Below are 24,582 nucleotides of genomic sequence, written 5' to 3'. Positions count from 1 at the left end.
TATCATTGCAAGGAAGTCCAAAGTAATAGAACACCACACAAGATAATTGATAACAACAAAATGGTTTTATTACAAATACAACGTCAAATGCTGATAAATTTGTTTATATGACTGCATTAATCTGATTTCAGTTCTGCCTTCACATTTCTGCATTTTACGAAGTAAATATCATTTTTTCTTTTTTGAGAACAAAGCTATATCAGCTCTAGCGACTCTATGCAAAGTGACCACTGTGGGAGATTTTTGTATTTACATCGTATCCCGTCCCAACCGTCTGACCAACTATATAAAATGTTTTACTCTGAAAATGTTTGGATCTGCGTACCTTCACAGACAGTTCTCTGTCTTGGTAAGGCCACCGTATACCGGAATACTAAAGATTTCTCATGAGGGCTTTGAGGAAATTTCTTCAACAGTGTGAATGTGAGTGTGCTTGTTTGTTTCTATGTGATAGACTGGCAGCCTGTCCAGGGTTTCCCATGCCTTCACCCTAAGTCAGCTGGGATAGACTCCAGCCCACCTGTGACCCTAATGAGGATCAAGTGATGGATGGACCTCATTAGGCCACCCTTATTGAAATTTTTGCTGTGACAAAAGGTGCATCTATTACATGCCAACTTGAAGGGAGTGAATACTTATGTAACCACTTATCAGTTCCCTCCAATGCTTAAATAAAAGCTGCACCCATTTAATGACACAAAATGTCTATTCTACCTTTCCTGTGGGTGACATCATTAATAAACGGGTCTTGAGGTCGTCCAGCAAAATCAGTCGCCTTGGTCACTACAGCCTCCTTCATGGCCTTCACCCCATTGATGACGACAGCTAGATTAGGACCGATGAACAGACTGTAGACATTTCCATAAGACTTCCTCAGCTGGGAAGGAACAACAAAGTGGTTTTATTGCAAATACAAGGTTCACTGCAGATAAAGCTGTTTATAAGACTATATAAACCTGTGTAATGTTTCTGTCTCAATTCTCCGGTTTTAAAGATGTAAATGGGACATCATATTAAAATATGATGCAAGAGCATTTCACTTTTGTCTGTTTCATCATCAAAAACAAGAAAATGAGTTGCCATGACAAGTCCATCCGATGTTGAAACCTGATATCATTGGCATGAATTAATAAGGTGGATGACCGTCTGTTTTGGAGCTGCACTCTGATAAGGTGCTTTTCAAATTAGATATTGCAAAAGAACAATCACCACCTTTCTGTCATGGAGAGCTGTAGTGTGACCCTATGAGTCACGACTTGCCATACTACTTGGAAAAGCTCCAAGTGTGCAAGAAGTCAGCTTTATACCTACCAACACATATCAAGAAATCACATCGAAAGCATTGCAGAAGCATTGTTGCTGCTGAGTTTCTGTCAAACCAAAATCAGACATTGCAAATTGTAAAATGAACTGTGCTTCTGGAAAGAGATGTTGCTCATTTTTAAAGCAATTTTGGAAAATGCATTGAACACAAGATAGGTACAACCTTTCACCCACATATTGTTGCATTCTCAGCAATAATCTCCAGACACATTTTGGTTTATCAATAATCACAGTCAGGCAGGTAGACCGTGCATGACCCTGTCATGGTTAGTCAAGATAACTTGTTTTTTCTCATTGTGGAGAGAGCAAAAATAGCAGATTGTACATCCTGCAATTACCATAAATATATAATAAAATCTTTAAGTCCTTCTATCAAATGCAGCTTGAAACAATGAGAGATACACTCAGTTTTTGTTAGGCATCTACAAACTTCTGAGAAACTTTTGGTTCTATCTTTGACAACTCCCTTTGACAACACACATATCTTTTAAGAAGTTTGTTCACAACTATATCTTGTTTCACGAAAATATATAAATTGTAGGATTCCTTTCCTTTATTTGATATAATATGCAGTATGGTACAATATAGTGTGTACATTAATAGCTTAATGGAGTAATTGTTTAAGCGAAAAAGGTCACCACATGCCCATAAGTGGACAATGTCCTTCTAGCTAACTATCCTCAATCTACTGGTTTCCTTTAAATTTTTGTACATCTGAGTCAGTCTGCACTGTTTCTGCTGAGTGTCTTGAGACAACTTCACTGGGATAATCTGAGTTGGACCTTCATGCGATAAGGTCTGGGAGACAAAGTGATCCCATAAAGTGGAGTGAAGTCTGGTTTTCCTGCATCGTCAGGCCAGATGAACTTAAACTTCCTCAACAGAGTCACCATGATGAGGAAGAGCTCCATACGAGCCAGACCTTCTCCAAGACACATCCGAGGACCTGAGGAATAAAAAACACATCAAAGTCATCAATAATTTTATTTGATTCACCTTATCTGTGCTTGCCACTCCAAGCGCGATAGACTTTTTATGCTCTTATACCTGCAGAGAAAGGCATGAAGGCCTCTGGTTTAACAAACTCTCCCTGGTCATTGAGGAAGTTATCAGGATTAAATTCATGAGGATATTTCCACTGACCCTCCTCCCCCAGAACTGAGCTCATGTTCTGGATGATTATTGTACCCTGGGAATAAAATGAACCAAAAGAACAAAGGTCATACAGGACTTTCTTCACTTTGTTTTCTTTAGTGACAAAACCTGTGCAACCAGTTCTGTCTGACCTTTGGAAGAGAATATCCCATGAGCTCTGTGTCTTTAGTTGTACGGTGGAAGACGCTGAGTGGAACAGTGTTGGCAATCCTCTGCACCTCATGGATCACAGCCTGGATGAAGAGAGATTTAGACAACAGAATTTTATCCATCATTTAATATTTTTTTATTTAAAACAATAAATGCATGTTGCACAACTGATCTCCAAATACTGAACTAAACCATTTATGATAGCCGTTAAGCGATATCGCTTACAGACTGAATTTCAACAAATTAATTTTATCCAAAGTTATTTATTTAAAACAATAACTGTTGCAGAACTGATCTCTTGATATTGGACTAAAATCATTTTATGAGACATAATCGCTATAAACTAAAGTCTATATGTAGACGTCTAATATTCCGCTTTTCAACGCCGACACCATTCAGAGGTATGTATTTCAAATCTTCGGAAAATAAAAGAAACAGTAATCTAATGGAATATAGCCAGCTCTTTCCATGTACAGAGCCATCTTGGCTTCTATGTTGACAAAGATGCAGCCACCTTATTGGTGGAGCACGCTCACGTGACGCACCGTGCAACCACTTCCTGGCAAAATATTATTCCGCTCAGAGAAGTAGTCCGTGATAAAACTTATCGCCATAGCCGCTTTGCCACGATATCAACGACAAAAATAATTGGTAGCTCTGTAAGGCTACGCTTGTATTCGTATGGAGATCACATGATCATAATGTAGGATTTCTGGATATATGTTTTGATATATGTTTGTAAGGGTTTTCTCCACCAATTATAATCATAAGATTATAATAATGTTTCTGTAACTGGGGTTAAGATTACTTTGTGCAGAATTATTAAGTAGTCTAACCAGTTTTCGGCCAGCGAAATATTTGAGTTAGCCTAAAAATAATAATGCAGCATCTGAAACATCTCTTGCTGCAGACAAGAAAAACCTCATAAAGTAATCAAGGGAATTATTTTAGCTCAATAATGAATGTGAGTAGAATTTCGGTAGCTGAAATCAAATACAAGTTAGGGACCAAGATGTGAACAATAAACAAATGAGTCAACTGGATTTAGTTACTAAACATTTATTTACTAACAACAACAACAAGACAACAACAACTAACTATGATTAAATGATGTCTATCAACTAAGAGCACAGCAAACGCAACAAGCACAAAACACTAACACAAAACAAACAATAAGCAGAATGTTAATGACAGGGAAGGAAAGGAATAGAGTACAATGTTACGACGCAATATTGGGAGAATATTACGTTATAATATGGCGCTCTGGGAGGAAGGAATTAGAAGACCACACCTGAAAGCAGCCGTAACTTTTAGGAAATGCCAATGTGAAAATTTGCCAAATGAATGGATTTAGGGAATCTAAGAATTTAGAGGAATGCACCAAGTATTCAGTGATTGAAAGGTACTTGCGTGCCCATGATGATGATGATGATGAAGGTGACGATGATGCGTGCGGTCCGGTCGGCCTGTGGAAGCGGGTCGGAACAACGGTGGACAGAGTGGAGCCTCAGAGTATTGAATAGCAAGTCGACTTCAAAATTCAGGAGAACTCAGGGTGTTGCTTTCAGGAGAACTCAAAATGGTGGTTTCAGATGTGGTCTTTTAAAGGGGTGCCTTTGCATATCATTAACTCAGCAGGGGTCTGGTGCATCCCCTGTCAGGGAAGGCTGAGGTCCAGATGTCCCACAGAGTTACATTTTCAGGTAATTTCTGTAACTTTCCAAAATATTGAAATTTGGTGAACATAGTTTATCTAGGAGCGTTACTGATAGATAGCTGATTAAAATGGTACCAAACATGCTCATATGTGATCAGCAGACAAGTTAAAATTATGACATTGATACTACTCAGGAGGAATAAAATATTAAAAGTAAGGCAAGAGGTAGATCTATCACACAGTCATTGAAAAGTTCACTTGTTTGGTGAAGTGGATGTACATAAAAGAAGTTTTGTCCAGAATTGGGAGATGATTGTCTTTGTTAGTTTTGGTGTGAGTTCAGAGTTCCTTTGTCTGTGAATGGAATGTCTTTGAAGTGATCCTCCAGGTTTCTGAGCTTCCTCTCTTCTGTGGTTCAGGAATCAGTCAGAATTTTATTGCCCTCAATTTGGTTCCTTTGAGGCTTGATGGTGCTTGGGGTTTTTGAGATATGTCCCTTGCTAAGACAGGTTCAATACACATCCTGGAGGTCTGTATTGGGGGGAATCCTTTAAAGTCAGCTCTCTGCATCACCTCCTGCTGACTTAGTTCGTCGCACATCCATGCCAGTCATGTCCCACATCTGGCATGGTATCTTGGTGTCACTCTTGCTTCGCTGATCAAAAGGAGAGCCCGTCTCCATCCTGTGGCTGCAGAGGAGCTAGGACTCCAGAGCTTAGGTGGAGGAATAAACAAAACCCTGTCCTGGTTCTGTTTCATTGTTGATGATGGCTGGTGGATCTTACATCTCCCCCCTTTCGTATGATGGCATTGTTGATGTCATCAGGCGCTGGAAAAAGGTCACAAGCATCAACCAGACACAAAACATGGCAATGTAACACTTCCGATCACTGATGTAAACTTGGTGCAAGCGAGAGTGGAAAGGAGAGAGAAGAGATTGGGAATTCTCAATGAATGTCAGAGAGTTGTGAGAGTGTTTACTGTTAAATTGCAAGCTAGAGTGGTTATTGGCCATGTCTTGGCTCATTTAACTTAGTCATGGGTTCACACCCCCCTTTTGGCAGTTTAGGAGAATGTGTGTTTACCATCTATAGAGTGACAACTTTGGTTCAGGAGGTAACTACCTAATGTGGAGAAAGAGTCCAAAAAATAATATAAAATTTATGAAAAATAAGATAAGAACCTACAAAAAAAAAAAAAAATTTCTTTACAGTTAAATTTTGAGAAGAGAAAACTAATCGAGGAAGGTAAGAGAAATTATGCATATAACAAACGAGAGGAAAAAAATGGGAATAGCCGTGATAAAAATTAGTAATCATAAAAATGAAATAAGAAAAATAGAAATAATAATTACAAACTTAATGGAGCCAAACGCGATCCAGAGCAGACTAACTAACCAACATTATCCCTTAGCCTTCCTTTGGGGTAGTTCTGGGCTGGAAGCGTCGGCTGTCTGGGTCATGTCTGTTTCTCTTTCCTACCCTGGCTGGGTTTGTGCGTAGTCAGGGTGGCCCTTGTGAGACTTTGTTATTGAGCCGTTTGGATCACTCAGCTGTGGACCTGATCCTGCCTTGGCTTCGGTGTCTTTTGATTTGGTTGCGATGAACCCACTTGAGAGAGGTTTCTTGGGTTCCTTTGTTGAGGTTGATCCTGTAAGCTACAGGGGACAGTTTGTCAACGATCTCATAGGGTCCTGACCAGTGGGGTAGGAACTTCTTGGAGAGTCGGTGGGATGTTGTCTTCCTGTTCTCACGGGGTTGGATGAAGTTGTAATACCAGATTTTGTCCCCCACTTGGAGCTCTTCTTGTGAGGTTTTCTGGTCGTAGTAGGCTTTCCTGCCCTCCACAGTTTTCTGTCCATCACTCACATGTATTTCATACATGTGAGTGATGGAGAAATTATTTTTCGACATAGCTCCAGTATTTAGCCAGGCAGGCAGCTTCGCAGCTCAGCTAGCGAAAAATATGGGGCAACTTGCCCCCCCCACGTCAAAGTCCGCCCTAACGTGTTTTTTTTCCCCCACACTGACCGGCTCGGATAGTCTGAACGAGTGTCCCACAACACTGAGAGTGAACGAAAACCTGGAGTTGAGCTCAATTTTGTTGTATGTGTGAAGTTAAGCTGCTGTTTTTATGTAGACTGATGTCAGGGAATGTTTGACTTTGCATCCTATCATAAATGGAAGCCATTGTGTGTATAGCTTTGAGGTAAAGATTAATGAGCTGTTCATTCTTTGTTCATGGTTTCTGCAGACTAGAGTCGTCTAGCTTTTTGTTTGTTTTTTTTCCGTTTTCTTCAACTTTTCTCTACAAATGTTCATTATTTATGTTAGCATGTGCTGTCCTTGCTTTGTACAAAGTCCTGATGATTAAGAGGATCACCTACAGGCCAGATTTGTAAAGCAATTTTATTTTTGTAGACCAAGAGCAACCCAACTCTCCAGATTTGTTTGAACAACCAGAAACATCAGTAGATCTTTCAAAATGTAAGGCTAAGGTATTTCTAAGTTTTTTTATTTCAAAACATTGTTTTATCAAATTTGAACATTTCTTTTTTCCTGCTTTTATTAGCATGGCAGCCTTCACCCGACAGTTCATTGACTTAGTTATCCTGTGAGTCTGTAATGTTGTCCTCTTTATTTGTATTCTTTTTTGCCCAGTTAATACTTATAATTTAAATTAATTAGAACAATGTACATCTGTGATAATTATGTCTTCCCCAGGCGATTCACCATCCAGTCCAAAAACAATTTTGACCCCCTCTGCATTCCTCTACACCGGGTATAATTTATATGTTTATTATATTCAAATTATTCCCCTGGTTATTAGATCATTTAAATTTAATGACTGTCTAATGGCCAAAAATAACATTGTTCTCCACTAAGTATTAAAACCTGTGTTGGTGAAACAATGATTAGCAGCAGGAGAGGACAAAATACATAAATGCAATGCTGAATATAATAATTTTTGTATGTGTCTCTCTCCTAGCAGAGCTCCGAACACCCCAGTAGTATCCTGGAGGGCCTGTGATAGACGGCGCAGTCCTGTGATGACCCGTGCCCGGACCCCACAGGGTAATCATTGATGTTTAGAGCAGCGATTACAATGTTGTTTGCAAATACGATCATTAATTGCATTTGCTGCCCCCACCCCTGAGTACACTGTAATTTAATAAATTGAAGTAGACATCATAAGTTGCAAATTTTAATATTCGGACCTTTTTAAAAGCCTCTACTGAATGTACTGCAAATGACAAATGGAGTGAGTGAAAAGATTTCATTTTAACACGCTAAACAATGATGACATTGCTGTTGATCTAATTGCTGAGGCAATTATGATGTGCAATTAACTATGTTGTGACCCCAAAAGGTGATTGAACTCGTAGGGGAGCATCACAGCAAAGTAAAAACGTATTGTATAGTCAGTTTCAGAGTGATATAACTGTTGTTTTTTTAAAGTAAGGTGAGTATGTTCCATTTCTCCCTCTGCCAACAGAGACTCCTAGACCTCAGACTGGATCCCCTGCCCGTTCTTCCCAAGGTACAAATTGACCGTGGTATTGATATTAAATAGTGATGTTGCTATGATGACTTATACTTCTCTTTTCTTTGGCACACAGCTCATTCCTCTGTAGGTCAGCGGCCCAAAACTCCAAGGATTAAAGGTAAATTAAAGCTATTGTGTCAGGTTTAGCAGTGTTTTTTTGGTGCATGGTTTTTTTTAAAAGTTGTAAAACAGGCTAGGATTGTGTTTAACAGCCAAAGTAAAGCATGACACTCAACTGGTCTTTTGTATCGCATGAAGCAGTAAAGAATGAAGAATCCTTCTGGATAATACTATGCGATTTGAACTAATGTTACCAATGTCAAGTCTGTATTTTTTTGTTGTTCTTGTTTGCAGTCGGTTTCCAAATACCACAGAAGAACAAGTCAGAGCAGCTCTCGGTGATCACCTAAAACAGACGCCAGCTCGATGTGGTGGGGGGGCTACAGGAAAGACAGAACTTCCCCCTTCTGAATTTTTTTCTAAAAGCCCCACAAAGTTCTTTAAAAACAAGTGTTTTTTTAAAGCAAATGTTTTAAATCTATTTTTTTATTTTCCTTTTCGCATTGCGAGGCAAATTTCATAAAACCAGTTAAAAGGTTGTTAAAAGTATTTATATTTACAGTTTTTTTTAACATTTTTTCCACTGTTATAATGTGTAATATTTTGTTCAGTTTATTTTGAATTGTTTTAATTTTTCCAAGTTCAAGGTTTAAATTTATGTTCTATTTGTGTAACATTAAAGAAAAATTATGCCAAGTCCATGATTGTAATGGTTGTATTCTGAATGAATTTACTGTAATTGCAATTCCAGTCTACTGATGACAAATGTAGATAAGTGTTAAATTATGAAAAAGCATGACATTAGATTAAAAATGTATTGTGAAAGGCCCAGAAAGAGACACATGGGCGAAATAGTAGGGACATCCTGAGAGTACATCAAGGTAAGAATTGCAGGTAATTTCTCATTTAGGCTTTTTTTTGTGAGAGATTTTTGTCTACAGTACATTTTTTTTGCATTTTTATTGTGAATATTTTTTATGAATTGCCAAATTCTAATTAATTTATTCGAATTTGGGTAAAATATGCATTAATGCTTGACAGTGTATTACAGTTATGATAGGAAACCACTGACTTTTTTTTTTTTAGGTCTAACAGACGTTTAACAGACGTCTGTTAGACCTCTAGTCTAAAATAGATATACCAGAGATCAAAAACCGAAAGTTTTTCTAAATTTAGGATTTATGCCTAAAATTGGTCTACAACAGGTCTAAAAATGAAAGTTTTTTATACGTCTAAATTTAGACTAGACCGCTAATAGACGTATAATAAACTTCTAAGTGTATACCTGGGTTTATATTCGGTATAAGCATGAACGTCGGATAAACGTCTAAAATTTAGACGTCTAAAAAACTTTCCCTTTTAGACCTCTGAAAAACCAATTTTAGACTAGACGTCTAAGGAACATTTAGACGTCTTTTAGACCGAAAAATGCTCGGTGGGTTAAGTCAACTAAGTTTGTCACTGAGAAAAGACTACACTTGGAAATCAGCTCGATTAAAGAACTGATTTGAACTAAGAAGATTCATCAAGTGCTGTGGTCCGAAACACAACACCAACTTGCAGACTAACAAAACGGGAACATCCTCAACCTCAGTGCTCAAGACTTAATGAAGGACATTGGATTGACAGTTGGATTTTTTTTTTTATTTAAATTTTATGGGTTATTCCTTGCTCACTAGTGCCCATGATGTTGTGCTGTTCCAATCAAATGCTTGCTGGCATTTGATTAGTACAAATGTCAGGCTTACAGTTCAGATTCATCTCAGTAGAACCCTATGAGGATGATTTGATTTATTACAGCTGGAATTTTATTACATTTTTTTATCAGTAAGAACAAGTCGGCTTTGGAGGGTTTGGCTCATTTGTTAGTAGGGAGCTATACTGGATCCCATTTTTCCTTTGTAAGATGGGATCAATTGCTGTATTTCTCACATTTGTTGTTTAGTTTACTGTGTTTCAGCTGAAAATGTATTGGATCTGAAGGGTTTCATTCTGTATTATTGCATATTGGGACTGTTTCTGTTGTGTTTCTTTAGAGGTCTCATGATTCTTCTCAGATGTTTTTACTTCTCTGAGTACCATGATATGCATTATCATTTTTCTTTTAAGAAGAGAGGGAGATTGTTACTCTTTAATTGTATGCACGTTGCATGCCGTTCCGCTAGTGGGCACATGCTGGAGGCTGTGTTACCTGCTAGAGGCAGTGGTCCATGCTAGAGGCATAAAAAAATAAATTTCTTATTGAACTGAATGTGGAGTTATCTTTTGAACTAACACTCAGTTTGCTTTCACCCACTGTATTAGTCCCCCATGTGTGAGTGCCTTCCCTTAGTTCAGTTGTTTTCCCAGTTGCTTGTTTTTTTGCTTGGCCACCACAGTCCAGTTTTCAGTTTTGTTGTAGTTTGATCCTTATTTAATAAAACCCCTTTTTCTTTAAGTCCTGTTGCCTGCCTGTTGTGTCTGCGCTTGGGTTCTAAACGCCCCTTTTCCAAACAAGTTTAAGTCAGGACTTTGGTAAGGCCATTCTGAAACCTTAATTCTAGCCTGATTTAGCCATTCCATTACCACTTTTGATGTGTTTGGGGTCATTGTCCTGTTGGAACACCCAACTGTGGCCAAGACCCAACCTTCGGGCTGATCATTTTAGGTTATCTTGAAGAATTTGAAGGTAATCCTCCTTCTTCATTATTCCATTTACTCTCTGTAAAGCACCAGTTCCATGGGCAGCAAAACAACTCCACAGCATAATACTACCACCACCGTGCTTGACGCTAGGCATGGTGTTCTTGAGGTCAAAGGCTTCACCTTTTCTCCTCCAAACATATTGATTGGCATTGTGGCCAAACAGCTCGATTTATGTTTCGTCTGACCACAGAACTTTCCTTCAGAAGTTCTTATCTTTGTCCATGTGATCAGAAGCAAACTTCAGTTGAGCCTTAAGGTGTCGCTTTTGGAGCAAGGACTTCCTTCTTGCACGGCAGCCTCTCAGTCCATGGCAATGCAAAACACACTTGACCATGGACACTGACACTTGTGTTCCAGCAGCTTCTAACTCTTGGCAGATCTGCTTTTTGGTGGTTATCGGTTGACTCTTAACTCTTCTGACCAATTTTCTCTCAGCAGCAGGTGATAGCTTGCATTTTCTTCCTGATCGTGGCAGTGACAAAACAGTGCCATGCACTTTATACTTACAAACAATTGTTTGCACTGTTGCTCTTGGGACCTGCAGCTGCTTTGGAATGGCTCCAAGTGACTTTCCTGACTTGTTCAAGTCAATGATTCGCTTTTTCAGATCCGTGCTGAGCTCCTTTGACTTTCCCGTTGTAGCATTTGTATCCGCTGAGCCCTATTTAAATGACCTCAGAGAAGTAACCAGCTGTAGTCACTCATATTCACTCACAAGAAGTTAAGAGGCAGTGCTATGAAGCTCATTTCATTGACACAACTTTCAAAGTCACCAAAATTGCTAATTCATGTTGCTGTATGTATATTTTTGACGCAGCAGATTTGGTCACTTTTTCTGTTAACCCATAATAAAGTCATAAAAGAACCAAACTTCATGAATGTTTTTTGTGACAAAGTATCTGTTCCAATCACTCTATCAGAGAAAAAGCAGTTGTAGAAATAACTGGAAACTAAAGAGAGCCATGACATTATATTCTTTACAAGTGTATGTAAACTTTTGACCTCGACTGTATATATGATATTTTCAGTGTTCAGTTTGGTGTTTTTCCAACAAAATCAAGGTACATCAATTGGTCAGACTTTATTTTTATTCAGTTTAGTGCAGTTTAAAGCCTGTCTTGGACCTTCATGGGATAAGGTTTTGGAGTAGTGGTGAGTCCAAAGACAGGAGTGTAGTCTGGTTCTCCTGCATCCTCAGGCCAGATGAACTTAAACTTCCTCAACAGAGTCACCGTGATGAGGAAGAGCTCCATACGAGCCAGACCCTCTCCGAGACACATCCGAGGACCTGAGGAATAAAAAGCACCTCAATGTCATCTACAATAATTTGATTCCACTCATCTCATCTGTGTCTGCCACTCCAAATGTGTTACAGGTTTTATGCTCTTATACCTGCAGAGAAAGGCATGAAGGCGTCTGGTTTGACAAACTCTCCTTGGTCATTGAGGAAGTTCTCAGGATTGAATTCATGAGGGTATTTCCACTGTCCCTCCTCATTCAGCACTGAGCTCAAGTTCTGGAGGATCCCCGTACCCTGAGGAGGAAGTGAACCAAAAGAATGAGTGACACTTTTCACTTAGTTTTCCCTGTTTCCAAAACCTTTTCAATCATTTGCACCATACCTTGGGAATGGAATATCCGGCAAGCTCTGTATCTTTAGTCGTACAATGGATGCTGAGTGGAACGGTGTTGGCAATTCTTTGCAACTCGTGGATCACAGCCTGGATGAAGAGCAAGTAAGTAAAATTTATTTATAAATCATCTTACACAGACACAAAATGACAAGGTGCTTTACAAAAATATAAAACAAGGACAAAAACAATGATGAAGGTCAGAATTTGTTACAACAGGGGGGCAGTGGCTAAAATACAGTAAATCAAAACAATAATTAAAATAAAGCAACTACAGGGAAATCAAAAGCCTGTCAGAATAAAAATGTTTTCAGCTGTCTCAAACAGCATCACAGGAGTCGACTGATCTCAGTGACAGCAGCAGAGGAAGAGCGTTCCACAGTTTTGGTGCGAGAGCTTGGAAAGCACAGTCACCATGGGTTTTATATACTTGGAATGACAAGTAATTTTTGTTGTTCTGACCTGAGAGCTCGATTTGGGGCGTACGAGTGAAGGAGGTTGGAGATATAACAGATTAACAGGGTACCATGATCCACAGTGTCAAAGCTGAGCTGAAGTCAAGAAGTACAAACAACGAGCATTTGCCATCATCTGCTGCCATCAGAATATCATTAGTGACTTTAAGGGCTGATTTTGAATGCAGTTTACCAAAGCCAAATTGGAACGGGTCGTACCTGCCGTATACGTCTAGAGCAGTAAGCTGCATGACAACAACCATCTCCAGCATTTTAGAGACAAGCAGCAATTTGGAGACATTGAAACGACTTTTTTTTTTTTGTTGCTTAATCTGACTCGCAGCAGGAGGAAAACAATGCTGGCTCTCCGACGCTCAACCACAACAATTCAGATCGATCCAGCTGCAGCAGACAGCAGTATGTTTACAACCAAGAAACAAGCCCATCATGAATTACATTTAAAGACAGTGATAACAATTGATCTCCAAATCCACAGATTATCTAAAAGATTTTACAATCTCCTACCTTGTGTCACCCTTTCACATGCTAATCAGAAGTAAAATTATTATGAGAAATCTGTCACATGATGTACAGTCCAGTACCTGCACATAGGGCATCTGGTGTCTGTCGTCAAAACAGGCCTGATCCTTCCCTTCCAACACCCGGTCTATTTCCTGCTGACATCGTTCTGAGAAGGCAAGATGTTATCAGACATTGTATTCCAGATTTAACATTTCACATTCCACTGAGATGGTAACAAAATAAGTCAAGGAAAAAAGAAACCTTTAAGCATAGAGAAACCACTAAATAAGTGCCAGGTTTTAGTCATGAGAATAAACAATATGATAAAGCAAAGGTATAAAAAAATAAAATAGAATACAAAAGTTTTACTGCAAAAATGTCTACTTTCTATTTACATTCCTAATATGATGCATGGTAACATAAGTGCATGGCTTTTGCAGGTTTTCATTTTGAAAGACAGTTGTGGAACTACAATGTCAGAAACAAAGTAGTAATTCCTCATTTGTACATGTGCAGGTATACCTTGTATGTGTGGGTGGTTCATAAGGTAAAGAAAAGCAGTAAGCAGAGTGTTGGAGGTCGTGTCAGTCCCAGCAATCATAAGATCTATTGCTGTAAATATGAGTTTGTCCTCTGAAAATGTAGAATCCTCTGCTTTCTGAAAACAGGAGAGTGATCTTTGTAAGTCAAATGAAAGTAAGGTAAAACTATTAGGATACCATACTGATGAAAACTATGGGAGGTGAAAAGAGTCAGTTTATGACCACAACAATGTAAGATAGGAATGTGTTCTCCCCTAATTTAAACACAAGCAATGTCCATTACAACAATATATCATCTGAGATAGTGAGTTGACTGGTTTCACACACCTTATCCAGTTCATCCAGGTAGCAGTCAAGAAAGTCTCGAGGCTCTCCAGGGACTCTGGTCTTCTTGTGCTCACTCAACAAACGAAGTACAAGGTCAGAAGAACGCTAAAAGACACACAATCATTTGTATAAATTTACTTTTTGTTTTTATTGACAAAGTAAATGAAAGACTTTTTTCTATTATTTATGGTAAGTCTCATTTTTACTGAAGTATTCGGAACAGATGTACAATATGTTGGATATGTATGCATCGCAAATTATTTTTAATGTTACCTTCATTGCCTTAAAGGCCTTGTTGAATGGCAGTGGCAGCTTACGAATAAAGGGAAGAGAGTTGTACAGCTGAAACAACAACAACAACAACAACAAACGTTGCTTTATTTGAATTTAAATATGAAGATTCTGTATGAATTTTTTTTAGATGATTTTTTTGTCAGTTATTTTGTTTGAATGAGACAAGTGAAGACACAAAAATTATAGCTTGAGATAAAGCTTAGGAGGTTAATGTCACCTCCAGCTCCTATTCAGAGGTTATGTCTCTTTATTTCCTGTTTTTTTTTTTTCTATTTCCTCTGATGCGCTTGTGTTTACTCTTGTGTCATAGCAGGTGCCTTCACACTCCCTGGTTTTACAAGTGTGTTTTGTTACTCAGTTTGGATGACTACCAAACCTGCCTTCGAGATTTTGAAACCTCTGCCTGGTTATTGTGTCTTTGAACGATAGACCCATTGGACTTTTGCAAGTCTCCAGACTCAATCAAACCAATCAATCAAACTTTATTTATAGAGCACTTTTCATCGAAAGAAAGTAACGCAAAGTGCTGTACAACGTTTAAAAACATGAAACACTCGTGCATTTTAAGTCCATATTCTTTTGTAGTCCATGATAGTATAAAATGGCCATCAACAGAGACTCAGCTAAATCAGACCCTGTCCTTGTTGCCTTAAAAGTTTGAGAATTGCACATGTAGGTGATGTGACCGACCCCACATGCTTTGACTCACCATCGCCCATGGTCCACTGACGATCTTGGTCATCTCAGTGACACTCTGAACAATTGTTGTGATGAACTCATTGTCATACTCGTAGCGTGTACCAAAGACAACCTGGCACATGATGTTGGAGGCCATATTATGAAACATAACCTGAGGAGTCAGAGTTTTGCCTGTAAAAGAAATATTGCAAACTAATGTACAAAACAGTTGTACAAGAACACAACACATAAGTTTTTTTTCCACTGTGGGAACATTTGGCTGTATTCACGGGACTGGACAAGCACCTAGCATAGGTATTTCTGAGCAGTCCTGACAAAATGCTTTGTGGGGCTTGAATCAAACTAGATAAACTTGGAGAAGACTATACTGATGGGAGAAGTGTCATTTTTTCAGCTCTCTCATTATCCTCGTTGGACAGCAGCCTTCTCCATTTAAACATTGTAAAGCAAAAAACACAACATGCCACAGGGGCAAAAATGGTTGTGGATGTTAATCTTCAATGTTAAAGTGGAGTTGCACCAAGAAGCTGCTGTTTATCATCGTTTGGGCACAGTGCAGTTAAACCTGTCAGATCCTGCACTGCAATGTAAGCAGAGTCAAAGTGTTGATCCATTGGCTGTTCCTGTCAATGTTTGTGCCACTGGACATCTCCCCTGAGTTCCTGCATTGGAAAGTTGCTTGTTGCAACAAAGCTTAGTTGTGTGGACCCACCAATGTTTTTATCCAGTGTTGTCATGGTGCATTGAATCTCATTATGAATTCTCTCCTCCATTGATTTTTTCCCCAGACCAAAGTTCCTCATTGTCATGAGAGAAAAGCGACGGTGCTCCCTCCATCTGGAGTCATAATCTGCAAAAAGCACTCCTGCAACAGGTGTAGAAAAACAAAGAGCTGATGAGTCAAGCAATGTAATGTCTTCTGAAAACATAACTGTTTATGTGAACATTTCTGACATTTCTATTCTTGTTCAGTATCAGAAACTGTTTGTTTTTGATTGGCCTAGAGGTTCCCTCAGGTCTTTCCTCTCTCATGGTGCTTTTTCTTATGTACTGTTTATTTTGAAATCATCTTTTATCATCCGTCCAATGACATAAATGTTTATTTTACCTTTCCTCTGGGTGACATCATTAGCAAGCCTGTCTTGCGGTCGTCCAGCAAATTCAACAGCCTTGGTCACCATAGCCTCCTTCATGGCCTTCACCCCATTGATGACTACAGTTGGTGTAGGGCCGAAGAACAGACAGTAGACATTTCCGTAAGACTTCCTCAGCTGTAAAGGAACAACATAACAGAGTATGTTTAATACTGTTACATGTTTAATATCTTTAGATATTTTGATGTGGGTCAGTAGTATTTATTGACCTGTCGGGGAATATGACAAACAAAGACACAGGAACAGAGGCAGGAAGACCAACACACTGTACTTCACACTCATAGTAATGACAACATAATAGTTAACTAAGCTAATTAGACCTGCTAAACCATAAAAACACAATCAAGCACAAACACCAATAACACTGTAAAATTTATGTGAACCACAATAATAACATTTATAACCCCAACAACCCAAACTCCCATGGTGCCTTGAAGCACAACAGTTCAGTCCTAGCAACCGGCTCTGCGATCACTACATAGCCCCAACCTGAGGAGTCAGATGTCCCTGATGACCCCGTCATTCAACACAACCTGCCTCCAGACCACCGCCACTGGTAAGTCAATCTTCAAGGGCTGTCAGTAGCCACATCAGATGGAGAGTCAATTTGGTCAGGGCATGGGGTGCTGCCATCACCCCCTCACCGACGGCAGGTGAGGGGGTGATTTACGAGGGGCTCGTAAATCCCTCACCTGAATTATCTGACTGTTCTCCATCGTCTGCCTGGACCAACCCAGATCACCACCACATTCAGCACCTGAATCTGAATCCACCATCTGCCATGCCACACACCATCTCTGCCTGTTTGGTCCTTCCCCATTTCCACTCTCATCAATAGTCAACTAAGTTCCCCGCTCACGCTCTGAGTCCAGCCGTAATTGCTTGTGTAGATGGCAATTGTATTCTCGTGTTTATTCTACAGTTCTGTTCTGCCGTTTTGGCACTTAGTTATATTGTAGTAATGAATATTTGTTTGTAACTTTCCTAGCTCTGTAAGATCTAGTCCTGGCTAGTTTATTTCTTGACTGGAGTTTTGGTGTTCAGCTTTTTTCCACCTGTCCCACAGGGGTCTCTGTTAGTTTTCGGTTGCAGCAACTGCTTGCAGTTCCGTGGTTTTTTAGTAATACTTTCTGTTGTAGTTTTTCTGGAGGTTTGTAAATAAATACTGATTTACTCCAAATGCCTGTCTGCTGTGTCTTTGTCTTGTGCTTCAGTCTCTGAATTTGGCATCATAACATCCAGAACTTTTCACAATATTATATTTTTTAGGCTGCACCTGTAAACACTTTAAGCACACTTACTTGTTGGAGTGTGTTTAGAGATTTTGCACATTTTATTCCGCAAAGAAACTTTTCAGATGAAAGATAATTTTGCATTTCCTTTAGAAATCAAGAGGAAATCTAAAGACAGAAATCCAAGGTGTTTGGAGTCCAGTGTGATGCAAAGGCTCTATTAGGATTAAGTGACATTTAAATGATGTTATAGAATTCTCCTGTGTTTCTGTAAAGGGATGTTGCTGCTTTTAAACACATTTATTCATGTGCTGAGAACAGCAGAGCTCAGCCCTTTCACCCATATAACATTAAGTTTTTGCCAAAAAAAAAAAAAATGTCCTCACGTGTTTTATTATCAAACACTGTCTACAATCAGCTATGCCTGTGATTTCTGAATCTCCCTCTGGTACCAGTTTTCTCATCCAGCCCTAATGACTTTCAGCCAGTATCATTGTGCCATACCTATGACACAATTAAACATTAAAATTTAACGTGCTGCATATATAAATTTGATCTGACTTTTCTCAATAATCCAAGTTAGGAAAATCCACTGTTCCTGACCTGTCATATTGCTTGGGTACACTCCAAATTGGCAAAAAGTCAACTTATGCCAACAATCACATAAAAAGAATCAGAGCTGTAGTGTTGCCGAGTAACACATGCTCATGTCAGTATCCACTGCAGAGATTTAATAATTAAGGTAATTTAAGAGCAACATTTTTCTTACTTTCTCCAAGTCCTCCATAAGATTTTGTAAGTTTAGGTGCAAAATGTTCCCCACTATGGGCAGGGCAGGTGGTCCTGGTGGAAAGTTCTTGGGCCTCCTGGGCCTCAGATGAAAGATGATGAAGCAGATGCATAGCCCCAGCAGGACAGCTGAAAGGAACATGGTAGCACACACTGAACTCAACTCAAGAGTGTGAGTGATCAACCTGCTTTTAAAATAGTACCTTTGCTCTAAGCCCTGCCTTTTCTGGCTGTGTTTCTCTGTATAAAGGTCAATGATGACATCAAGCACGGGTGACCAGACCAAGAGGAAATGAGTTGTAGCTGGTGAGGTATTGACAGATAATCTGAAGGTGAAAGGTCACCAATCTGTCGCAAGGCCACACAGAGACAAACAAGCACACTCACACCTTTGGACAATTTCGAGTCACCAGTTCATCTCAGCATGTTTTTGGACTTTGGGAGGTAGCTGGAGTACCTGGTGAAAATCCATACATGCAGAGGCAGAACATGCAAACACTATGCAGAAACATCCAAGCCCAGTCTGGGACACAAACTGGGGATCTTCTAGCTGAGAGAGCTAACCACTGATCCACTGTACAGCCCCCCAGAGTAAAACACCCTTTTGTATTCATACCTATCCCAGCTGACTTGGGACCAAGGCAGGAGACACTTTGGACAGGTTACCAGTCTGTGTCAGGGCTACAGACAAACAATCACACTCGCATTCACATCTACGGGCAATTTAGAATCAATTAACCTCTCCCTATTTTTGGACTTCATTTTATCGACCACTGGATGTCCAACTCGAGCACTGTGTGTCACTGAAGCATCCAGTAATTAATCATGTTTTGAATAAAGTGTCAAACCTTCAACGAAGCCAACCATTACCAAGATCAACCATCACGAGCTCTGCTTTCTCAGAGTGCTTTCTACAGTGAAAAAACTGTGAAAAAAATACTGGCAACTGAACTTTTGGAAAAGTTATAGGCTTTAAACAATCTAATGAAAAGAAATATTGCTCTAGTTTCTCACACAAAAAACATAAAAGAAAGAAATCTGCAGCATTACTGCGCATTCTGCGGGCACAACAGGAAATCTTCAGAGAGTTAACTCTATAAATGCTGGCAGTTACTGTGAAGTGCAATTTATGAGTGTTACATCCTCACAGGCATTACCAATACAGAAAAAGTGTTGACTGTACGTACTAGGCACATTTTATGACTTGCATTTATGATTTGTATATCAAAGACAGCCTTCAGGTTGCACTTTTTGATGAGTTGTTGATGAGACATGTATAATAAAGTCATTTTAATGATATATGAGTTTAATCTTTAAGATCTGAGTTCATTTTCCCAATGGAATGGGAGGTCACTGTGAATTAGGGTGGTCCTTAAAACCCTTTAAGGTTTGGGCAATTTCCGCCCGAAATTTCTACTGAGATTTACAGAAAGTAAATTGAATGCTGTTCTTGAACTGTTTGGAGTACATGCATGGTTGGGGTCTCATTTGAAAGCTGACAACCTGAATTTTCACCCAGTGCAGTCAGAATTACTCTAGGTGCTACTGGCACAGAGTATTTCATGTTGGCACACACTGAATTAGGATGAATTTTTTTCTCGCCTACATTTTTTCCCTAATAAAACACCTGAAAATCAGTGTGGCAGCACTGTAAGAGCTTGAAAACACAATATTGCAAAAGCCTGGGGTCTTACATAGTTCAGGTCAAAATTTCAGAGCAATACTACAAGAAATGAGTGTTTCACACATGTATTTGTACTGATATGCTCCGCCCCTGTCAATGTTGGATACAATCTTTATACACTGTGCACACTCTCTACAGAATGGTATAAATTCATTTTCACTTCATTTTCACTTCATTTTCAGTCCAAAAACTCATAAAGAACTCAAAAAATCACTTCAGATAGGCTTCAGTGTCGATCACACACACAGATTGAGAGGAATACAGAGAAACAGCAGGTGGAGCCCGGAGCTCACGAATGAAATATCATATAAAGCCGCTGGCAGAGGCGGGATTTATATTCAAGCCATTCAGCAAGCTCATTGGCTACCAGGCCTGTCAATCTAACGGTTCCTCCGGTGTGATTTGCTGAGAAACAAGTCAATCAAGTGATGTAATCGATATCTGTCAGACTCGGCCATGGTTGGCTATATCGCCGAAGTAGGCGGAAACGAGTCACCTGATTGGTTGAAGTTCGGTTTGAAACGGAGGAGAAGTCTCCAGTATCCATTTTGAATCGCGAACAAAGGGAATTCGACCGTGTATGATAAAGTTATAATAGAAAGATGCAGTGAATATGAAACGCACAGCGCCACCACGCGCCACGTGCACGCGCACGGAGCCGATCGTTTTCTGAATTTTTTACCTATTTCGAGACATGTTTTGGCCAAAGTATTATACTGGATTGTTTCCTCTGGATGGCTAAGCTAGGGTTCTGGCCGGTTTTTGTGGATTATCTTCTTTTATGACCAGAAACGAGCGTCCAAACTGCGTCGACAGGTGAGCTGTGCACGTTTACATGACTTGTTGTTTGTTGGATAAATGTGTTTATATTACCCGCTGTGGTAATCACATCTGAAAGTGGTTTATACCGGCGGATTCATGAGAATCTCAGCTTTCTATGTGTGTATAGTGTTTGTATAATCGTGTTTGCAGTGTCCTTCTATTTTAAAAAAAGCGTAAACCGATAAAAAAATGGCCCGCCCGCGGGCCGGCGTACTTTGACGGGAATGAAAGTTGGAAATTCTAAGCTCCAACCCATGAAATTTGTTGGATTAGCTGAGAAAACTCTCCTCCTGAATTTTTGTCTCAATTGGACAATGTTTACCCCTCCCTCAGTGACCTTGACGTTTTTCCACTCCCCTTGGGGTGCTCATCGTCTGGGAATAACTACAAGATATAACAATAAAAAAGGGAATGAAAATGAAAGTTTTAACATCAGAACTAATATTAAGCAATTTAATCTACATTCTACATGTGTGAAAAAGGAATATATATCAATGGTGATAAAAATTGTAAATATTCAAAACATCCATTATATGACTGAGTATGCTTGTATTCTTGTTTGTTCTAAATGTGAAAACAAAATCCTTAAATAAAAAGCAATATTTATATTCCATATCCAATTCTGTCTTAAATATCTGTTAGTGTTCCCTTTAAGGCTGCTAAGGCTGTCTATTGGCACCCAGCTTAGTTCTCCTCGGTCTTCTGCTGACGCACCATACCAGCAGCTACTGTCTTCTTTTTGGAGTCTGGAAATTCTGTGTGATGATGAGAAACAACTTGGAGGAGAAACTGCAGTTGCTCCTCATTTTGAGTAAGGAATCCTGGCCTTTGACCAGAGATCAGTCACAATTTTCAACACATCGTTCGCTGCCTCCCGCACAGACTTCTTGTTCAGCTCAATTCGGTAGATCAGCATGATGGATTAGATTTATATAGCGCTTTTCTATTCAGGTATACACAAAGCGCGTACAATGAATACCACACATTCTCACTCTGGTGGTGGTAAGCTACATTTGTAGCCACAGCTGCCCTGGGGCAGACTGATGGAAGCGTGGCTGCCAATCTGCGCCTACGGCCCCTCCGACCACCACCAACATTCACATGCATTCATACACCAGTGTGAGAGCAACACTGGAGGCAAGGCGGGTAAAGTGTCTTGGACACAACAGGACACAACAGCACATGACTAGGCAAGAGCAATCGAACCGCTGACCCTTCGTTCATTGGACGACCCGCTCTACCACCTGAGCCACAGCCGCCCAACAATCTCAGTACTTCTTCTTCAGAGGGAAGTTGAGAGCCAGGAACATTTTCAATTGGAGAAATCAAATACCGGAGCTTAGCTCCTGCAGCCATGACTTAGAAATTACAACTCAGCCAGTCAGCCTGAAAAAAGCAAAAGTACACTAGTGCCGCAAGTCTTTGCTCCTGAGAGAGCAGTCTGTAAAGGGTGAATTGATGGGTTGAGAGCTAATACCAAGAATCCCCAAAGGGAAGTCTCTCAGCCCTTCAATTTGAGCTGACAGAAGTATTTTAAACTTCAGCACAGTTTGATATGTTATTGCCCTGTTGTCAGCGATCGTGACGAGATTAGGCTAAACTTCAGTCTCATTGAGGAGACTGAGAGTAAATGTTGTTGGAATTGGAAAAAATTTTTACCGAAAGAGTTTTTTTTCAGCTATTCCAACACATTTAGGGGCTTGGAGCTGAAAAAATATTAATTTGAAAATTTACCCCTCTGGAAGGACCACACTACTGTGAATAGCTCATGGATCAAAATCCGACATGTCTTGTTCATAGCACTAACCAACCAGATGTCCACCCGAGTCCTGCAATAACATCAGGTTAGGTCAACGATGAAGAAAATCAATATCACCAAGGCATCAGGACCAGACGGGGTGCCAGGTTGAGCCCTGAAGGCATGTTCAGACCAGCTAGCAGGAGGAGTGTTTACGGAAATTTTCCATCAGTCCTTACAGCAGGCTGTAGTCCCCCCATGCCTTAAGTCCACCACCATAGTGCCTGTGCCTAAGAAACAGTGAAATGCCGGAATGACTCCTGCCCAGTTGCCTTGAGACCAACAATAATGAAGTGCTTTGAGAGGCTGGTCCTGCATTACATCAAGGGGACCATTCCTGCTGATCTGGACAGCCACCAGTTTGCTTATAGAGCAAATAGATCAACAGAAGATGCCATCTCAACTGCACTGCACATGGTACTGTCCGACCTGGAGGGTTCCAACCCCTACGTTAGAATGCTTTTTTTCGATTTTATATCAGCATTCAACACCATCTCCCCTCATAAACTGATAACCAAGCTTGGCCATCTGGGACTAGACACCACACTCTGTTCCTGGATCCACAGCTTTCTTACCTGTAGACCACAGAGTGTCAGAGTAGGAGAGGTGACATCATCCACACTCACACTGAGTACAGGTGCACCTCAGGGCTGCGTCCTCAGACCGGGCTTCTTCACCCTTTTCACACATGATTGTACCCCATCCACCCCTCCAACACGATTGTAAAGTTTGCTGATGACACCGCCATGGAGGGATTAATTTCTAACGAGTACATACAGGGAGGAGGTCCAGTGCCTGGTCAGCTGGTGCGCTGAAAATGACCTGCTGATGAATACCACCAAAACAAAAGATATCATTGTGGACTTCAGGAGAGTCAGGAAAATAACCCCTCCTACCTGTCTGCATAAATGGAGAGGAGGTGGAGAGGGTCAGCAACATCAAGTTCCTGGGTCTCCACATCACCAGTGATCTCATAAGGACCATTAACACTTCCCACTTGGTGAAGAAGGCTCAGCAGACACTTTTCTTTCTGTGGAGGCTGAGAAAGACCAAGCTCCCCTCACAGCTTCTCATGAACTTCTACAGGAGTGCGACTGAGAGCATTCTGCACTACTGCAGCATGGTCTGGTTTTCTGGCTACACCGCTGGAAACAGAAGGGACTTGACCGGCATCATAAAAACTGCACAGTGGATTGTAGGTGCACAGCCTCCGAGCCTGGACTCTGTCTATGCTAGCTCACTGAGGAAAAAGGCCAGCAGCATCGCCAGAGATGCCATCCAGGACACAAACTGCCCCCCTTCCATCAGGAAAAAGATTCCAGACATTAAAAACAAGAAAATGCAGACTGTGAAACACCTTCTTCCCCAGAGCTGTTGCTGCGAACCAAAGTATCTACAAAGTTGCTCCACTTTTTTCAGGTTTCATTTCTTTTCACCCATGCTATGCTACACAGTTTGTATTGTTTTCACTGACACTGTAGCAAATGAGCACTTTGGCGCTGTGTATTCGATATGTGATATATTTAGTGTTCAGTTTGGTGTTTTTCCAAAAAAACAAGGTACATCAATTGGACAGATTTTATTTTTATTATGCCTTTCAGTCAGTTTAGTGCAGTTCAAAGCCTGTGTTGAACCTTCATGGGATAAGGTTTTGGAGTAGTGGTGAGTCCAAAGACAGGAGTGTAGTCTGGTTCTCCTGCATCATCAGGCCAGATGAACTTAAACTTCCTCAACAGAGTCACCATGATGAGGAAGAGCTCCATACGAGCCAGACCCTCTCCGAGACACAACCGAGGACCTGAGGAATAAAAAACACGTCAAAGTCATCCACAAAAATTTGATTTGATTCACCTGATCTGTGCCTGCTGCCACTCCAAGTGTTATACAGTTTCTATGCTCTTGTACCTGCAGAGAAAGGCATGAAGGCATCTGGTTTGACAAACTCTCCTTGGTCATTGAGGAAGTTTTCAGGATTGAATTCATGAGGGTATTTCCACTGTCCCTCCTCTTTCAGCACTGAGATCATGTTCTGGATGATCCTCGTACCCTGAGCAGGT

General features: G+C 40.3%; 2 protein-coding genes and 1 long non-coding RNA gene across 4 annotated transcripts in view; 1 reads left to right on the top strand and 2 right to left on the bottom strand.

The window, feature by feature from the left end:
- Positions 1–1,854: 1,854 nt before the first annotated feature.
- LOC127535016 (cytochrome P450 2F2-like) lies at positions 1,855–18,405 on the bottom strand. 2 transcript variants are annotated; one of them, XM_051951701.1, is made up of 11 exons: positions 18,202–18,405; positions 16,155–16,317; positions 15,759–15,911; positions 15,057–15,217; positions 14,327–14,395; positions 14,054–14,158; positions 13,707–13,842; positions 13,265–13,350; positions 2,610–2,711; positions 2,371–2,512; positions 1,855–2,269 (listed from the first exon to the last, which is right to left on the bottom strand). In XM_051951701.1, exons 1-11 carry the CDS (start codon positions 18,361–18,363, stop codon positions 2,082–2,084), a joined length of 1,467 nt encoding a protein of 488 aa, XP_051807661.1. In that variant the 5' UTR covers positions 18,364–18,405; the 3' UTR covers positions 1,855–2,081. The 2 variants fall into 2 exon arrangements, with proteins under 2 accessions (XP_051807661.1, XP_051807660.1); XM_051951700.1 differs by lacking the exons at positions 1,855–2,269; positions 2,371–2,512; positions 2,610–2,711 and adding exons at positions 11,643–11,864; positions 11,969–12,110; positions 12,199–12,297 and having other exon boundaries at positions 18,202–18,403.
- The window catches only part of LOC127535020 (uncharacterized), a 52,212-nt gene continuing 29,645 nt past the window's right edge, over positions 2,016–24,582 (top strand). Inside the window, exon 1 of the long non-coding RNA XR_007943655.1 lies at positions 2,016–2,161. This is a non-coding gene — a long non-coding RNA (uncharacterized LOC127535020). The remainder of the gene's footprint in view (positions 2,162–24,582) is intronic.
- Positions 24,090–24,582, bottom strand: part of LOC110972380 (cytochrome P450 2F2-like) — a 34,907-nt gene continuing 34,414 nt past the window's right edge. The window contains exons 8-9 of the mRNA XM_051951692.1: positions 24,431–24,572; positions 24,090–24,323 (exon numbers count right to left, since the gene is read on the bottom strand). Coding sequence (XP_051807652.1) covers positions 24,142–24,323; positions 24,431–24,572 — 324 coding nt within the window. The 3' untranslated portion in view covers positions 24,090–24,141. The remainder of the gene's footprint in view (positions 24,324–24,430; positions 24,573–24,582) is intronic.

This window comes from Acanthochromis polyacanthus, chromosome 8 (assembly GCF_021347895.1).
Source record: "Acanthochromis polyacanthus isolate Apoly-LR-REF ecotype Palm Island chromosome 8, KAUST_Apoly_ChrSc, whole genome shotgun sequence".
NCBI classification, from domain to species: Eukaryota; Metazoa; Chordata; class Actinopteri; family Pomacentridae; genus Acanthochromis; species Acanthochromis polyacanthus.
The sequence above is the reverse complement of the archived record's forward strand: the minus strand, read 5'-3'. Positions and strand labels throughout refer to the sequence as shown.

Excerpts from the sequence above, each read along its gene's own strand:
- LOC127535016 (XM_051951701.1), bottom strand. The coding sequence starts at position 18,363 with ATGTTCCTTTCAGCTGTCCTGCTGGGGCTATGCATCTGCTTCATCATC. Across the intron at positions 16,318-18,201 it reads TTATGGAGGACTTGGAGAAA|CTGAGGAAGTCTTACGGAAA; the intron begins GTAAGAAAAATG and ends GTTCCTTTACAG. Across the intron at positions 13,843-14,053 it reads ACCTGGATGAACTGGATAAG|AAAGCAGAGGATTCTACATT; the intron begins GTGTGTGAAACC and ends TCCTGTTTTCAG.